Consider the following 18,041-nt stretch of genomic DNA (forward strand, 5'->3'; position numbering starts at 1 on the left):
TTACTTTCTGCAACCCCTTCCATGCATTCATGACTTAGTGTGTTTGACAAAACAGTTTTAAACTTCCTCTTGATGTCAATATTTCTGGAAGGCTAGTCCTTATGAACGCATTTATTTGATATTTAGGAGTGGTTGGTGTGGAGCTACAGTCTTCCTGATGAGAACTGATGATCACTCGACCAACTCCTGGCCATCAAGAAAGAAGATAAGAGATTCCACCTATGAACCAAAATTTGATTTAGATACCAACTTGAAGTTGATGAGCCTGGTGCTTTTCCTAGATACTATGAATCCAGAGTTATTCCAGACATATGTGACTTAGACCAATTTTCTAGTTGTTTCTAGTAGTATAATTACCGATTAGTATGCTAGTGTGACTGGGAGTATAGGAGTCTATTTAATGACTTGTGCAACTTAGTAGGACCTGTTGTCTTTCATAATCCACTAATGAATGCCCCATACATCAGTGAGGGAATCAGGTTGTGTCAAGAGTAGTTGAAACTTTAGTCTGACTAGCTAATCTACCAGAAGTGCAAAATTAGGATTTGCAGATTTAATTCTTGGACTGGATAACCATTTGCTTTTTTCTTGCTGTACTTCTATTGATGTTCAACATTTAGGTATTGTGTGACCTAGTCCACTTATGCATTCCTGTGCTTGGCACCTATTTGTTTCTATTTGCTAGCCACATACCATTTGCTTTCAAAGTGTGCTCTAGGCCCTAGATAATCATTAGCTCTCCCAACAGCCCAGCAAATAGTAAGATGGCTACAACCCTCTGGGTATTCTTCCTGCCATAAGGTAAGAGTGATGGTGCTGAGTGCAGTGTGGAGTGAGTGTAGTGTGCCTGGGTGTGGTATGTAAGTGTGTGTGACTTGATCTGGAAGCCACTCAGCATTGATCTCCATCCCTCCACCAGTGGTCAAGTTCTGCCTTGCCAACTATCACTCCTTGGCTTGTACCTGAAGCCTGTGATGGTTACTACTTGATTTATGATTACTACTTGATTACTACTACCACTAGGAATACTTAATACTTGATTTATGGTTGTAAAAACCATAGTTGGCCTTGGCTAATGTTTGAGTAAGACATTATTATTATCTGGCAGTAGAAGCTGTTAATAACTATTTCCATTTTGACTTTACTATTATTTTGTAGTTACTCGAAACTACAACGCTGAGAGGCCTCAGTGGTCCACTCATTAGAGTACTTTACCCAGACCACCAAGTGGGCTGAACTGTCACCACCGCTAGTGTTTCAGTTAGACTAGGTAACATTCATTTATTGTTGTATCTGCCATTTTGTATTTTGTGTTTTGTTAGTAGTAAATTGTTTAGTGTTTTCCATGTTTCATGCCTTCCTGAATGTGACTCCTTCTGACCACATTCAGTATTTGTTCCATGACCAAGGTCTCAAGAGTTACAGTCTCGCATATTTGTGCGGGCTTACCGGGAACCGCTACAGCGCGTCCAGTAGCATCTGACTAATTTGTTTGGGAAGACAGGATAGGAGAGTGAGCATTGAAATCTCCAACCACCATATATGGTGACAGAAGCTGCTGGGTGTAAGAACTCAGCGCCTGATAAGTAACGGAACCATTTGGGCTGTACATATTCAAGATGGATAGGGCTGTGGTATTGCTAAGGGTGAGACTGATAGCCTGCACCTCCAGGATACCAGCTGGGTAGGGAAGCAGCATGCGGCGCTGAAAGCACAAAGAACTGCGTACCAGCATGCAAAGGCCTCCGCCTCTACCATCTCTGTTGCACCAATAAGAGGAGTATCCCAGGAAGTTAGGCAAGTACTTGTCAGTTGCCTAAGTTTTGGTGAGACATAAAACACTGGGTTTCTGCGGGTTTAGTAACAGTTTGACTTCAGCCAGGTGGGTGTATAAGCTAATGCAGTTCAGCACTATGATGGAAAATTGTGGGATGATTGGTGCCATGAGTTACTTGCTTTTGGTTATACGCTGTCGACTTTGTGATGATCTGCTAGAAGCCCATGCTGTTGTAGGCAATCCAAACATGCCTCCTCTTGGGTTCTTCTTCCAGCCTGCTTCTTTCTTCTTTACACTGATCCTTGGTGGTGCCAACAACTTGTTTTTCTGGGAACCATTGCAGGGAGCTGTTAAGTCCATGTCAGATGAGTCTGTTGACTGTATTAGTTCAAAGTTTTGGACTCCAAGGGCAACTGCCAGATCATCTTCAGAGCACACAGCCTCCACACTTGGAGAGGTCAGAAGGGAAGAAATCTCTGTCATTATCTTCTGGTTGTGCTTGGGTGCATGTTGGTATGGCCCATGTCAAAACTTCCTCAGGTATGTCAAAGTACTTACCTCTTGCATCAGCTATTACAGATTTTTGTTTACTTTCAGATTCAAGTGAAAGGTTGATTGAGAGCAAATCGTGGAGGACACCACCTAACTTGTTAAGGAACTGTGCAGTAGGGGCAGCCTGCCCAGTGCCCACTCAGTAGTGCATCCCCAGGGCCACATCTACAGTGACATTTTGGAGCTCCAGCTGCAGCAGAGGACTGCAGATGAGTGCCAGGCCTCCCTTGGCTTTGATGTTCTTCAGCTGTTGTGCCATCTCGGTTCAGGTGTGCAAACTGAGGCAATCCAGGTGCCAGTTGTCACCTGAGATTCAGCAGCTGACACCACTGCCTCTCTTCTCCAAGCTGAGGGGCTTGCAAAACTAGCTCCTTGGTCTACTTGATTTTGAAGGGGAGGCTGCAGTGTGGTGCCCATAGGTTGTCTCAAGTTACTTTGGGAGGACAGCCTAGGGCAGTTCTTTGAGTTTGCTTTGTGAGCCTGACCACAGTTTGCACACTTGATCTCACTACTTGTGCAGCCACTTACATGGAGAGGTCCAGCACATACCAGGCAACGTTCAGGTCCACGGCATCCCTGAGCTTAATGCCCAGGTTTCTGACAGCGAAAGCACTGGAATGGTGGAAATACATATGAAAGGGCTTGATACCTGATAGGGCAAAACTTAATATGGGATGGTAGAGCTTCCTCAGCAAAGACCATGCATAGAGATGTTGATGGGAGTCTGATGCATTCTTGCTGCCATTGTAGTCTTTCTATACGGACCACTTCTGCTGGTCCCTCAACTTTCAAACATGCTTTTTAGAGTTTTTGTGTTTCCATATCCGCATAAATTTCCACTGGAGAGATGACTCCATACAGATATCTTGCTTGATTGGGTCGATAGCTCATAGCATTCCAGGGCGCAGAGGGAGGATGCAGCGTCGCCAATATATGGGTTTTTAAGCCCTAAGCATCGCCGGGTAATTTTTAATGAAAAGCCATTTACGCTGAGTAATGAAAAACTATTTACATGCCACGAACATATCTACAAGGTTGCATGCATGTGTTACCCCAAATAACTAATTTTACCCTAAAAACAGTCCGATTGTACAGCAAGTGTCAACTGAACATATGATAATGCAGTCTGACCGCTCTAATGTGACCGCAACTATGTAATCATAAACTAGATGTTTACATTTTTTTGGCAGGAACTTATCGCAACTGATTTCCGGACAAGCTTCACTGCATCCTGATCCATCCAACTATTCCAACATACTGGAATTTCTGGAAACCTCACTTTTTTTCTAAATAGTTGACCAAAGACTGACAAATATAATAAATGCAATAATTTCAATCTAAGTGTGTCGGCAAGATCTTCTGAAGGTGTAAATTTTGCTACTGAAGCATCGCCAAAGATCTTGCAATATTCATCCACTCTCTGCACAGTGGAATTAGCATTGGACATTCCAAGGCCATAGGCCTAGTGTTGTAATTGGCAGAATCTTTGGGATTCTCCATCTTAATGGCAATCAGCAAATCAGGATTCAGGTTCTTCCTCAAGTTTATTCTTACAGTCTTACATCCTTGATATTGCAAGTGGAATATGGTGGGGTGGCAAGGGCAGAGCAGAGCTTGGCTGGAGAGGTCAGCATCTTGCGAAAAGCAGCATCCACAGGCCGGATCAGGACAACGCTATTGTCATTTCTGTCTTCTGCAGTTCCATGCATTGTGGATTGTCTTTATCAATTTTTTCTGGCAATTGATTGTCTCCGTTGTTATTACTATTGCCATATTGGTTCTCTTAGTCTCAATGTTAATCAATTTGTTCTTCTGAACAGAATATGGTTATGGTATACCTATTTTTCTCACTAGATCACTTTCATTGTTTGATTGATGGGTTCTTTTCTGTATCAGGGGTCATATCTTCTGTTGCTTTCCTCTTGGGTCTTTCAGAATTCACTTCTTCACATAAGTTCACAAATTTGATCTTCAGCCCAGTCATCACCTTCACCTGTGAGGCTGTGTTTACAAAGTGTTCCATTTGAGATTCAGTTACCTAGATTTTCTGCATTACTTTCTAAGCTTCCAGGAGATCCTGGAGCTTGAAAGCCGTTCTGATTAGGCTTTGGCTTATCTAAACCACAGAAATAGTATTTACGCTTTACCAGGAGGCTAAGAGCTATGTTAACTCGGCCACAGTCAGAGTCAGACTGCCCTCTCTATTGTGTTTGTTCTGCGAAAACCGACAGCCCTAAAATACTATTTTCAAGTTGTACATTTTAGTGAATCCGCAAAGGAGGAATGACAGCGCATAAACATTTTAAAACGAGTCACAATTCAATTGTAAGTCTCATTTTAAAATGTAATTTCATCTACCGAAAGCAAATTTGAAATAAAATAAGAAATAATTTCGTATAATTTTCAAGCTACGTTGCGTACAAAAATTATGATATACAACTGAACAAGATGTGTTAAAACACGCGCAAGCGATGCGATAGAGAACTTTTTTGTTTATTATATTTGTAGGCACATGCCTATAGAAAGATTCTATGGCAAATTACAAGGAGAATAAAACTCAAAGTGCTACAATCACTCCTATTTTTTCATATTTATAAATTATTCGCCAAAAATTAGTTACAAGTTCAATACAGCCAGAAATATAATCGATCACGAGAAAACCATTATTTAGCAACTAACTTCAAGAAGAGAAAGCTTGAGCAACAGCAAACATACAATGCCTGAAGTTTCAGCCATACTCTGATAGGTTTCGACTGGGTATTGAAAAACCAAAATAAAGTCTTTTCCAAATATTTTTTTTATCAAATTGGAATGTTTTGAAGATTTTTGTTAGTGGAATTTTTGCATTAGTAGCAACTTCAAAAGCTTCACCCAAATCGCTTACAGCAGTTCTATCGTAATCATAATGCAAGAAAGAAAGCATCGATGTTCCCTCATTAAACGGTTTTGTAGCCGCTAGTGAAGTTATGATCCAAATTTCGCTTGATAGTTAGCAGTCAAGATGCTAAGAACTCGTGTTTTTAGAAGCCTAAGGATTAATGTATTTAATATGAAATTGATGGAGAGAACGAACTATTTGTGTAACATGATGGTCAGCTAGATAAATTGGAATTGGTATAAATTAGAGTGGCGAGCATGGCACTAGGAGCCCCCAAGTGGACTGCGGTAGAGGCCCTGAGAGGGACATGGGATGTATATGAGATGAGAGCAGTTTTGAGGTATACAGTGATACTGGAGCGAATGGACGATGAACGTTGGGCACGAAAGATGTATATGTGGAACATGAAGGTGAGTAAATGGGCACGTAGATGCCGGGCAGTGGTGCGTAAGTGTGGTATGCATGAAGCATGGGAGCGCCAAAGGCCCGCTGGGCCAAAGGACGAATAGGTGGTGACAGTACGGGACTACGGGGTGCAATTGGGATAGACTGGGATGAAAAAGAGTGGAAAAGAGAAATAAATAAGCGAGAGCAAAACTATGGACTGAACGTGTGGAAGCAAGGAATGGAGGGAAAGACACTCTAAGACTGTATCAGATGAAAGCGATGCCAAAATATGAATGTAGGTATGATGGTAGTAGAGGTGGGGACCTTCTGTTTTGTGTTAGGGCAAGGGCGCTAGGTGTGAATGGACGCATACAGGTGGAATGAGAGGAGGGAAGATAAATGTTTTATGTGTGATGGGGATGAGAAGGAAACTGTGGAGCACTTATTGATGGAATGTGGAGCGTATGGAACAGCGTCAGTCTACGATGGAGGTGATTCTAAATGAGAGAAGTGAGATTAACGAAGTGGGGTATGAGAGAACAAGCGAAGAGTGGATGGCAATAATTACGGGTCTGTATGAGGGAGCAACTGCGGCTATGTTTGAGAGTGTGAAGAGATATTTGGAAAACGTGTAGAGGATGATCGAGGGAGAGGAGGATGATAAGAGTGGGGTCTTGAGGAGTGGAGAGGGAAGGGTGGGAAGACAAATGTGACACAGCCGAATTGTTTCAAGTACGTTGTTTCTTTAGGATGTTGCATAGCGAAAAGCTTTTTTTCTTAGGATTGCTGTGAACACGTCATATTTGAACTTTTTGTTAACATAGGAGTGTGAACTCTTAATTTTTGGACGCTGGTAAAAGAGCTTTTATGCAGCATGTACGACCGATTTAAAGGTCGTGACCGGAGGTCACCACGCACCCCAATTCCATTACAACAATTGAGTAATAACACATGTATCAATATTCATATTTGAAAATTAGGATGAAATAATTGAACGATCAACACATGGAAACGTCAAAACTGAAAATACATCCAGGATCCCAAATATAATAATTTTATAAAGCTAGCGTTGAAAAAAATGCTGCAAACATATTGCATAACTATACCATACCCGATAACTGCGATAATTTTGATCAGAATTTTCACAGGTCACAGCCATCTGCGCGCATCGTAGCCGCTACTCAACCCTGTTGATCATGACCATTTGGAAACCACACGACTATGATTAGTGGAAAAGAAACCAAACTGAGATTCCTTAGGTTTTTATAGGTTTAAAATAGAAAATTACTATCGCTATTACATTTGAGACATCGTGTCTATGAATGATTGTAGTAAATGCTTAACTTAATTAAATCGTCGATAATGGATCTCGGCCACTTGGACATCAAAGTTAGGGTAATATTTCAGACCATCATTACGAAAAGATTCACGCCATCGGAATAACAGCCACAATTCAACAGCGCAACAGCAACGTCAATTCAGACGCTGAACTTGGCAGAACAGGCCGAGAAGCCACTCTCCTCCCAGTCGTCCCTGGTGACGAGCTGCTCGGGAAACTGAGCGGATTGGCTGACGGCAGCTCCTCCGTGCCATGCGTACTGCGTTGGCCTGACACAAACAATCGATGCATGGTTTTGGTGGCCGTTAGTTTTACGACTGTTCAACAATGTTGCTGAATAAAAGAGTTTTTAAATACGAACAGAGGTTGAAAAGTTGCCTGTAACTTGCGAATGTCTACCTATTTAAAAAGCCAACTTGAAGCTAACGCAATGTTTACCGGCACCACAAAATAAAAACCATCGAGACGAGAATCCTAGATTATTTATCGTTTCAGAAGTAGATACACTACGCAAAATTTCTCAAATAGAACAATAATTCGACACTTGCTAGAAAGTAAAATATTTTTACATAACAAGCGCGCAGAAACCAGCGAGAAAAAGCTCTACTGGATCCTCAGATGGAGACATAAGCAAAGACAGGTGAATACTCTTCAAGTTGGACACTCACCCTTTGGCGAGAGAAACGTTGACTTGGTATTCGGCAGGTGCGGCACTTCTCACTTCACTGTAAACGCGCTCACAGAAGCCTGGTATGTTGCAGTTACCACCTGTCAGGAAGATATTCCTGAAAAAATAGAGGATCTTTAAAAAGATATCCTGACTCAGACCTATCGCCGAAAATAGTCACTCATAAAGCCTAAAGAAAGATTGAAGAGCAAAACGAGACCAATGAACAGGTAACAATAATGCGGCATCATCCAAACTAGTCAGTCATGCATACTTGGAAATATGAATTTCAAACTTCATTGGTAATAAAACTGTTCGGAGGCACGTTTATGCACCTCCAGACTGATTACATTTTTAGTTTTACCTGAACCTGAGGAGAGGGATTCGTTGACTAAGTTCGTGAGGGATAAACAAGACACCCTCTGTCTAGAAGCATTTATCTTGATACGGGTGGTAATAAATGAGTTAAATTAGTGGTATAAGGCTGTAAGGTTGTTAGTTACATATTAGAAGGCACCGAAAGGAAATCGTTCTTACAAGAGACCATACCGTGCGTTAAGAGAGTCGTTACGAGGCTGTCCTATCGTGAGCAACCCATTTCTAGGCCTAGTTGACCTATTGCGCCACTCTCTTGCTGTGCTTTGAGTCAACTTACACTGCTTTTATTGGTGAGCTGGTTATATTAGACCAAATGTATCCTAACAATAAATTAGCTATTTCTGTTTCATGTTCATTGCTTGAAAAGTGATAATACTTATAATCTTAAAGTCAGTAATCTCAGTCAGTATGAAAATATTTATTCCAACATAGGGTTGCGGGTCATGAGAGTGAGTTGCCTCCGGGACCGTGTATTCCAAGTTGCTTGGAAGGATCTCGCGAGCTCCCTGGACCAGGGACGTGCAACGACCTCTGTCATCCATTGTGATCTGTTGGACTGGGCGCTTAAATCTCTGGTCATTTCAATCTTTCTAGAAATATTGTTTCATCATTGTTCTCGTTCAATAAATTAGTTTTGGTGGCTGATATTTGATGCACCCGCGTCACGAACTCGATAAAGTACAAGACTTCATTACATTGGAGGCCAGCATTGTGCTAATGTTGTAAACATAGAAGGGTAAGATACTATTATCTGTAAATTTATTGTTTAGTGGTGTTTCTTGAGATTTCTTCTGTGTTATTCTTTGTCATAAATGTTGGAAAGTGATTTCGTTGCCAATGGTATCAAGTTAGGTTACAAAGATGTTGAACTGCGCGAGTATGTTAAGCAAAGATGTGAGCGCAGTAAAAGAGAACTTGAGCGTGAACACATTAGTGAGAAGGAGAAGTACGATTTGCGAAAATTAGAAGTAGAGAAAGAGATGAAACTGAGTAGATTGGACTTGGAGCGTGAATGAATTCGTGCACGTGATACTGGTAATTCCGTTGGACAATCTTCCAGTAGAGCTAACATTAAATTGACGACCTATCATGATGGTGACGATGTGGCTGTTTAATTACGTAACTTTGAGAAGGTTAGAGATGCCAATAGTTGGTCTCCGTCAGTAGCTGTATCCGCGTTGGTGAATGGCTTTGTAAATTCTAAAGTTAGCAGTTTGCTCGATACCATTTCATCTGAACTTCCATATGAAGAAATTAAAAGACTCATTATAAGTAACTTTGGATTAACTGTGTACGATTATCAAAAGAAATTCAGATTTGCCAAACAGTCCACCGAAAGCATTGCTCAGCTTGTCTTGTCTTAACTGAAATGATTATTAAAGACCAATTGTTACGATCTGTGGGCAAGTCTCTCGCTGAATATCTGAAGGAGAAAAACTTCTTTGAGCTTAGTTTGAATGATGTAGTTCATTTAGCAGACAATTTCCAGGCAATTCATGGTGGTGTTGATGTTCGGAAAAAATAGATTTCAAATTTAAGACTAAGGAGGCAGATGTCAAATCAATTGAGAATAGAACTTGCTATAAATGTAATCAGTCATGCCACATAGCTCGATTTTATCCAGGAGAAAATAAGAATTAAGTGTGTACGTTTGCCGATGTGGACAGATACGCTAGTATAAGGGTACTGGGTCAAATGAGTCGTCCCGTTCCCAAATCACGTGTTTCAATTGTCCAAAATTAGGCCATATAGCGAAAATGGGTCCTGAAAAAAAACGTTCTCGATATGCATATGCCAATATTAACGAACGTTGAACCAAGTACTCCACTTTCAAATGTATTGCCCATAGATGAAACTGTCGCTGTGTCGTTTACTCGCAAAGTTAGGCAATTGAACTTACCGGTTGTGGAGGGTGAATGTAACGGGAAGAAGGTGAAGGTTTTGAGAGATGCGGGTGCTACATGTGTTTTGGTAAGGGAAGCTGTGGCAAATGTTGCGAAGTTCACTAATCCGTCCGTACGTGTAAAATTTGCCGATGGTCATACTGTCATGGCCAGGAAAGTTCCTGTGTCATTGCAACGTGCTTATTTTAAGGGTGACATTGATGCAGGATGTATTCCCAATTTACCTTTTGACGTGTTGGTAGGCAATGTACCTGGTTCTATTTCTGCATGTAAAGCTGGCAATGTCCTAAGTAGTCTGTACTGTAAAGATTTTGACCCCGACTTGGATCATCGTGAAGGTATGAGCGAAGTTTCTATGATGGCCATGGAAACGCGTGCTCAGAAAGACAGAAACTAGCTGAGAATGTACCTCAAGTCTCAAGCATCTTGTCAAGCAGCGCACTCAGGCTCGAAATGAACGAGCTGACAAAAGAGGCTTAGATTCAGATGCATTTTTTCAATAAAATGGGGCGCCTGATTGAACCGGACAGAAAAAAGACAAGCGGAACAAGAGTGATCTCAAAAGATTTAGCACTTATAATGTCGAGTTTAATAACGCAAAGTTCATATCGGCTTCACAGTAAAACAGCAAACAATCAAGTTTGGTCAAGGAGTGGAAGAAATATTCGATCACACGTCGACGGAACAGACCTGTAGAGGTGAGGTCTGGTCTCCTCAGGACACGAGGAGATGGCCTGCACCACGGCCTCCGCCACGCCTTGCTGTGGCACGCCGATATCTGAAGGCCGGAATAGCAGCTCCGGCACCGCGAAACGCTCGTTATTCAGGCGGATCAGCTGCAATTCACGAAACATTCAAGGTTATAAGCATGAATACAAGCTAACGAAAAAGGAGTTCCTTAATATTAAAATTGAAAGCTGTAGCAAGATTTGAAGATCTCATCACCTAATGTTAACTAAAACTTTCGTTCACGTTCATCCAACATTGCATATCCAGTAGCTGAGTTTAGAACAACCATTAGGCAAATAACTAACGCACAATCCTCCATGGATCAAAATAAATACTACACAGGGAAAGCGATCCAAGACCGGATCTAGATAGATTTCAGCTTTTGGTATATAACTTAAGAAACTATACGGGAAAAAATATAACATCATTATTTTCTGATTTGTAGAGTTGGGCAAACACGCCACTTCTCATGTTTCAGACATCATTATTTTCCCGCTTCATCAGAATTAGCACCTATCTAAACAAATTTCCTTTGACCGGGATGGCAATAACAGCCACGAAGTTCAATTTTTTTAGCATCCAATTCTTTCCTTCAGTGTGGGGAGGGCATATGAAAAGAAATTAATTTACGTTCGGCAGCTAATAAGGTAAAAGTCGTCTTGATAGGTGAAACATTTCATGATCTAAGGAATTAGTCGTCCTGTTAAGACACGATAACCACAATTCCTTAAATGATAGGCCTGATATCGATTAGCGACTTCACAGGCACCCATGATTATCGTAATTCAATGAAGTATCACAACATATAAAATCGGGTATTAACCTTAGGCAATGAGGGCACCTTATGTTAGGCCCGTCATATCAATGATAATTACGCACAATAAAAGTACAATGGAAGTTAAACTTTAGATTAAGTTTAAAGCCCTGACAAAAAAGTATTATCGATTACAATTCCTTTTTCATCAAATGAATTTAAAGAAAGCACCTGTTCATTATTAGGGCTTTTTCCATTAGATTCTTCTAAGGAGCGGAGGTAGCCGCGCTTGATGGTGGTGAAGTCTGGCAAGACGTAGTCTCGTAGGATGTCGTTAGCGGGGGGTTTGAGGCGCGCCTTCTTCATGTCCGCATTGAAATCTGCGCTCACAAAGCACGAGTCTTCCTTCACCTGATTGATGACGTAAGTCTCGTCCATGACGTTAAGTTGCCTGCAAGACACTGTTTGTATGGTCATAGAGGCCCAACATACAGCTTCACACTCAGTCAATTAGTCAAAGACAGATATTAGCAAAATAATGTACTGGGCATGTCATAACTGCCATTTCGATCCAGAGGATGGAATTGAAGTAATACTTTTTTTCATCACGTACATATTTTATTCTGAAGAATAAACGTTTATTTTAACAATAATAACATCCATTAGAAGGCATGCAAGGTTATTAGGCAAAAAGACTAAAAGAGAACAGTCTCAAAAATAACTCCTTCATTTAAATATGAGAAACACGAACGGCACTTATTGGTGAATAAATAGCATTTAAAAGTTTTTTTGCATGCACCTTCCTAGCAACCTACAAGTCAATGTCTCTGCAGATCCATGTCTGTAATCCAGGGATATCAACCACAAGTCTGATATTTTCCCATTGCTATAAATTCCTACCTGTAAGAAACAATATCCTTGAGGTGATTGGTGAGCATCTTTCCACCCATTTCTATCCTGATGATGGCATCCTTCTGCTTCTTGCCTTGAATGTAAGGCGCGATGTGTGTGAAGCTGAAGCCTGAGTCGACCAACAGACAGCAGAGTTCTTTGGGGCGGTCGCGGTGGTATTTGTGAACTGATAGATCGCCCGCTGTAAAATATCAGTACAGAAATGTAGCCAATGTTTAAAAACTACTTTGTTTGAGGCAAAAATCCATGAAAACTTAAACAGCGTGAAAAGTCTGATGTAATCTCGTTGGCTGTATGTACATAAATTATTTAGTAACAAGTAATACTTTGGAATGCAGCAGGTTTTATTGCTGACAATACAAACTCAAAATAATGTCTAGTAATCTAGTTCAGTAAAAAATCTGAACTCCAAAACAATTTGATCCTTTGAACAGGAAACTGGAAAATAATTCATGGATGACTGCATTCATATGAAATTTATGTAAAAAGCTCACCGTTTATCCTAAGGAGCGCATCCACCTCATACTCTTCAAAGAATATCTCGCTCATGGCCTCTTGTATGGAGGTGAAGTTGAAGAAGGGCTCAGTGACAATCAGAGTTGTGCTTGCATGGTTCACGTTGAAGATTTCTTTGCTAAAAACATAATCCCACACGGTCTTCTGCACATCCCAGTTGACAAGGTAACCCTGTGAAAAACATTGATTTTTAATGATGAAGTGAAAACCAAAATGCATGTATATGTAACACTTGCTAAACTGCAGAACCAAGCCAATTCATGCTCAAATAAGTTATTATATAAGATGTATATATTTTCAACAAGATAACAATTCAAATCTCAGCAACAGTAAACTCTGGACAAAAACAGTCCAAGTTCTTATACATCAGAGTACTTATAATCAGAACTTCAATACTTGTGATGTTTCATACAAGAAAAATGTAAAAGGTTTTGCACAACTTTGTTGTGATCAAAAGGAATAAAGCCATGAAATTAATGCTTATTTTCATAATACCTTGTATTATCTTCATCTTACTAAAATTTTTGTACATCAAAGCTTTGATGCAGATACTTGTTATGCCTAATAATGATAAAATTCTGTAATTAGGAAAAATGAAATTTTATTGTGAACTAAATTTAACTTCCAACTTATACATACCGTAAAATGGGGTAACTTAGACCGGCGGGGTAACTTAGACCACTTTTCGTTTTTTTTAACAAAAACCCCCACAACTCAAAAACTATTTGACATAGAAAAATTTTGTCAAATTGAAATTACATAAAGACTATGAGAGGCAGGAGCCAGCAATTTATGGTGAGTGAAGCTAGAGTATAGACCTGTATTTTGCATGTTTCAATTCAAGTTTAATTTAGCTAGTAAAAAAATGGCATCATTTATAATAAAAAAAGTGGTCTAAGTTACCCCATTTTACGGTACCTATGCACAAATTAATGTTCCATAATATTTTTATAGAATAAGCAAAATTTTACATACTATGTATGATATGCATTAGAAAGCTACCTTTTGAAAAGGCAAGATATAAAAGAGACCAGATGCATCTCTGCAGTCATCCAGTTGATCACCAATGAATGGCCGCCTTCTCTCACTCTTGGCTTTCATGACCGCATTCAGCAGCACTCTGTAAAATCATCAAATTACTATGGGACAAACCTCAAACATTTTGTTGAAGCCACATTTTTGATAGCATATATTTTTCCCCGATGCAAATTTATTATTTATTCAGAAGATCAGCTAGTCAGCAACATGTCACCTAAGGCAGCAAATCAGAAATTTCTGTTTGACACCCTTGTTAAGTACATTGGAGAGTGGAGCCACAACAAAGATATTCTTTTGTAAGGTCATGTTTCTATGAGAAATCATAATTTTGGAGATTTTTGTGGTATGGATGTTAAAGATAATTTTTGTCAATTTTTAATCATTTTTCAATTTCAAAGAGCATAATTGTACAGCAATAGCTCAATAACAAGCTGTAAATCAAAAAGCTCACACATAGTGACCTTAAAAATGTGCTTGCAAGTTATGTGTAAATTCTATCAATGCTCAAGTCAACCAACATACCAAAAATAAATTCAGTGGTAGCAACCAGAGATGGACAATCCAAATAATGCATGGATAGCATGTATTTAGGGTAAACACGGTATATTCCAACACATTAAGGACGTAGCAAGAAATGAATGGCTTTAAAAATATCACCGTATGCGCAACTCGAGTTCTGACTGCTTTACTCACTCTCAAAATACCACACTACGCGCCAGCAACAATGAAACGTCAAAAAACGTTGCATTATTTATTTAAAAGCCTTTAGAATTCAAACCTACAAAATCCCTGAATTCCAACGCTGTGTGCAACTAAATTCGGCATATTGTGAGACTAATTCCGGCAGTGCTTCAAACTCTATTCATTTGTAATTCCGGCACCCTGTGTTGGAATTCCGACGCCCTGTGTGAGCTGTATCGGAATACAACACAGCTCGGAATGAGCTTACTTAAAAAATTTTAATTAAGCTTTTAATTAAGAGCTATTAAGCTTTTAATTAAGAAAATTCTAATTTTTGGACACAGCTCGGAACGAGCTGTGTGTGTCTAATTCCAAAGTTTTTACGTGTCTAAAACCATTGCTTAACTTAATCGTCTATTAATTTATTTACCACTTGAAATCAGCATATACAGGTATACTTAAAGGATTCCTAATATATTCACAGACTTATTTAAAAGTCTCAAACCATAATATTCTTTCTACACAAACAGTTTATCACTATTTGGTATAGCAAGGTCAACTATCAACTTTGACACATTTTTTATGTTCTCACTGGGTGACGTGCACTGTCTCTCTTTGGATCTTAAAATTTTCCTGCCAGACGGCCCAGACCTAGTGTTTTGGCAATAGTATGGCGCGCAATAGTATGATGTCACTATTTCAACAATCAACGAATGCGTGGAACTAAGACAAAGCTTAATATAAAGGAAAAAAGTTGAGAAGTGTCGGAATTACCCATGATGTTGGAATATACCGCGTTTACCCTACATACATTTTATGAAGAGTTAGAATTCAGTCTACAAACAAATCATGATCATAGCAACAAAAGACTCCACTATACGAAACAAACCTTGGTTCTGTTTGATTGGAGTAGCCTGCTTTGATGGTGTGGGCCCCATTGTCCATGATGAAAACATTTGAGGTCATGATGATTGGTGAAGTTTTTTCACACTGCCAGGACCCAAAAGTCAAATACAATATGCTTTATTTAATGCTATAGTTTAGGTAGTGAAATGATATCTAAGTTTACTACCTAGCAAGTTTAATAATATACATTTAAAAATTACTTTTTAAAGACAACACTTCCAAAGAATCCAGTGTCTCCAATCTTACAGATGTACAATGAATTTCTCATTTAATTTTCTAATATTTATAAAAATTAATTTTCCATTTTTTTTAATATATAAAATTTTTTTAATATATAAATTTTTTTCAAAATGACTTATTTGGTTAATTGATTTGTGCATTGCCTGTGACTTCATACAAGTGTGCAAAATTTCAGATCAATTAGACAGGTAAAAGTGTGTCAAATATCAGTTATAAGATTTGTAGCTGACAACATTATTTTTTCAATTTTTTAATATTAAAAAAAATTCTTAATTTTTTAAATCATTTATTTTGACATTTGTTTCATGCATTGTCTCCAACTTTACACATGTGTGCAAAATTTCAGATCAATAGGACAAGTAGAAGTGTATTAAATTTTGATTACAAGATTTGTAGCAGAGGCAGACAAACAAACAAACAAACAACAAGAAGTGAAGTTAAAGAGAAGTGTTGTAAAATTATGATGAAATATAAAATTGATGAACTTTCTCCCAATATAACTTCCCAATTTCAGACATAAGAAATTATCCTTTAACCTTAATGGCTTAATGAATCCTTCCAGAGACTGGAATTAGCGGTGGGTGAAGTGGAGAGGGATCTGGGAGTGATAATAGACAATAAGCTATCCTTCAAGAAGCATGTCGCTCAGTGCTCAGCAAAGGCAAACAAAGTCGTCGGCATCATTCGCAGAACTTTTGATCACCTATCGTTTGCAGAACTTTTGATCACCTAACTGAAAAGACATTCAACTGTTTAAGAGCTTGGTAGTTGGTACGCCCACTTCTTGAGTACGGGCACTGCGTGTGGCAACCAGCACACAAGACTCTATGTAGTGATATAGAAGACGTCCAGAGGCGAGCAACAAAACTCTTGGCATCACTAAAATATAAGCCCTACTCAGATAGGCCCAACACGCTGAGCGGCTGAAGTTACCATGCTTGGAACACCGCCGGCTGAGGGGCGATATGATTGAGGTTTATAAATACCTACATGGCTACTATGATGTCTCACGCCCAAGTTTTGCGATGGCTACAGCGAGAGGCCTATGAGGAAATTCTCTAAAAATCCAAAAGAGCCACTTCAGACTGAACATTAGAGGTAACTTTTTCTCTCAGCTCAGTGCATTGTCACAAACTGGAACAGCTTGCCAGAGATTGTTGTCAAAGCACCATCTGTGGATACTCTCAAGAGTCGCCTCGATAAACATTGGCTTCATCTGCCTACTGAGTGCCTACTCTCTATGCTCCATCATGCCAGAACTAGACACTAACTTTTTTTTGCAACCCAGCCACCCCCAAATTTTGCTAATATTACAAAAGTTAGTATAGTCTCGGAGAGACAAACAGGCCTCTGAGAAAGTTCTCAAGCGTCTAACTTGTCAAGTCAAGTCAAGTCTTAATCACATGAATGAGTTTTTGCGTCACACTACATTCTACAACCTCGGCTGCACTGCTGCAGATGATATCTGCCCTTAATTTAGTTAAGTAGGTACCTACCTATTTAACTATTTTAAGGTGTCTTATATTTTACATATGCTGCGATTATTTTACCAGACATTAATATAGATTGTTTCCAATCAAATGCAGTCTTCAAGTTCAAACGCACAATCGTGAACTCAAATCCATTTTAAAAATTCTGAGAATGAAAGGACCAAATTTTTGGCCTCATGCTGGTCATGCAGAGCTGCCTGTTTCCATGTACAAAAACTCCAACCGCTCAAACTTGTGTCTATTTTACCCAAATCTTGAAAAATTGCAGTTAAAAATGTTTTTTTTTAATGAAAAAAGGCTACAGGAACGGGTGAAATTGGCAAGATTTACAGCCTCACAGGCGCTTTTGTCCGATTCGCGCGCGGATGGCTTCTGCCAGTTCTGCGGTCTGCCCTGACTGTGGAATGACCAATCATGGGCTTCATGGCCAATGCCAATTTTCCACCGAGGCTTTTTATATGCATCAGCACCAGCAGCATCACAATATATCATCAGAATGATCAGATGCTCCCTCACCAGATGAAGAGGTAGACCGTCAACGACTCAACGTCTGACGACAACTTCAAGGAAGGGGTGCGCAGCGACTCTGCGCAACGGTAGTTTTTATCCAGTAGTTGAGCACCGCCACCGGTAGTTTTTGATGATGATTGATGGTGACGGGTTGCAGCTTGCCAGTAGTTTTCAGCGGGTAGCCTAGTTGACTCTGCGGCACAGTAAACTACCATATATTTTTTTTTTTTAATTGCTTTTAAGACTTCGGGTATGAACAGATCACACCTCCCAGCCTGAGCACAACTGGGTTTCCTTGTACTATATTGCCACTCTGATTTCAAAGTAGATCTCTAAGGCCTCTCACCAGCCGGTGGATGTTGTATGGAAGGAAGTACAAAAAG

General features: G+C 39.7%; 1 protein-coding gene across 1 annotated transcript; it reads right to left on the bottom strand.

Moving 5' to 3' along the window:
• Nucleotides 1-6,840: 6,840 nt before the first annotated feature.
• Nucleotides 6,841-18,035, bottom strand: LOC108670700 (actin-related protein 6). Its single transcript, XM_018158190.2, has 9 exons — nt 17,665-18,035; nt 15,402-15,502; nt 13,796-13,913; nt 12,772-12,964; nt 12,266-12,458; nt 11,597-11,816; nt 10,573-10,718; nt 7,602-7,718; nt 6,841-7,202 (listed from the first exon to the last, which is right to left on the bottom strand). Exons 2-9 carry the CDS (start codon nt 15,476-15,478, stop codon nt 7,073-7,075), a joined length of 1,194 nt encoding a protein of 397 aa, XP_018013679.1. The 5' UTR covers nt 15,479-15,502; nt 17,665-18,035; the 3' UTR covers nt 6,841-7,072.
• Nucleotides 18,036-18,041: the final 6 nt, after the last annotated feature.

This window comes from Hyalella azteca, unplaced genomic scaffold, assembly GCF_000764305.2.
Source record: "Hyalella azteca isolate HAZT.00-mixed unplaced genomic scaffold, Hazt_2.0.2 contig3763, whole genome shotgun sequence".
NCBI lineage: Eukaryota > Metazoa > Arthropoda > Malacostraca > Amphipoda > Hyalellidae > Hyalella > Hyalella azteca.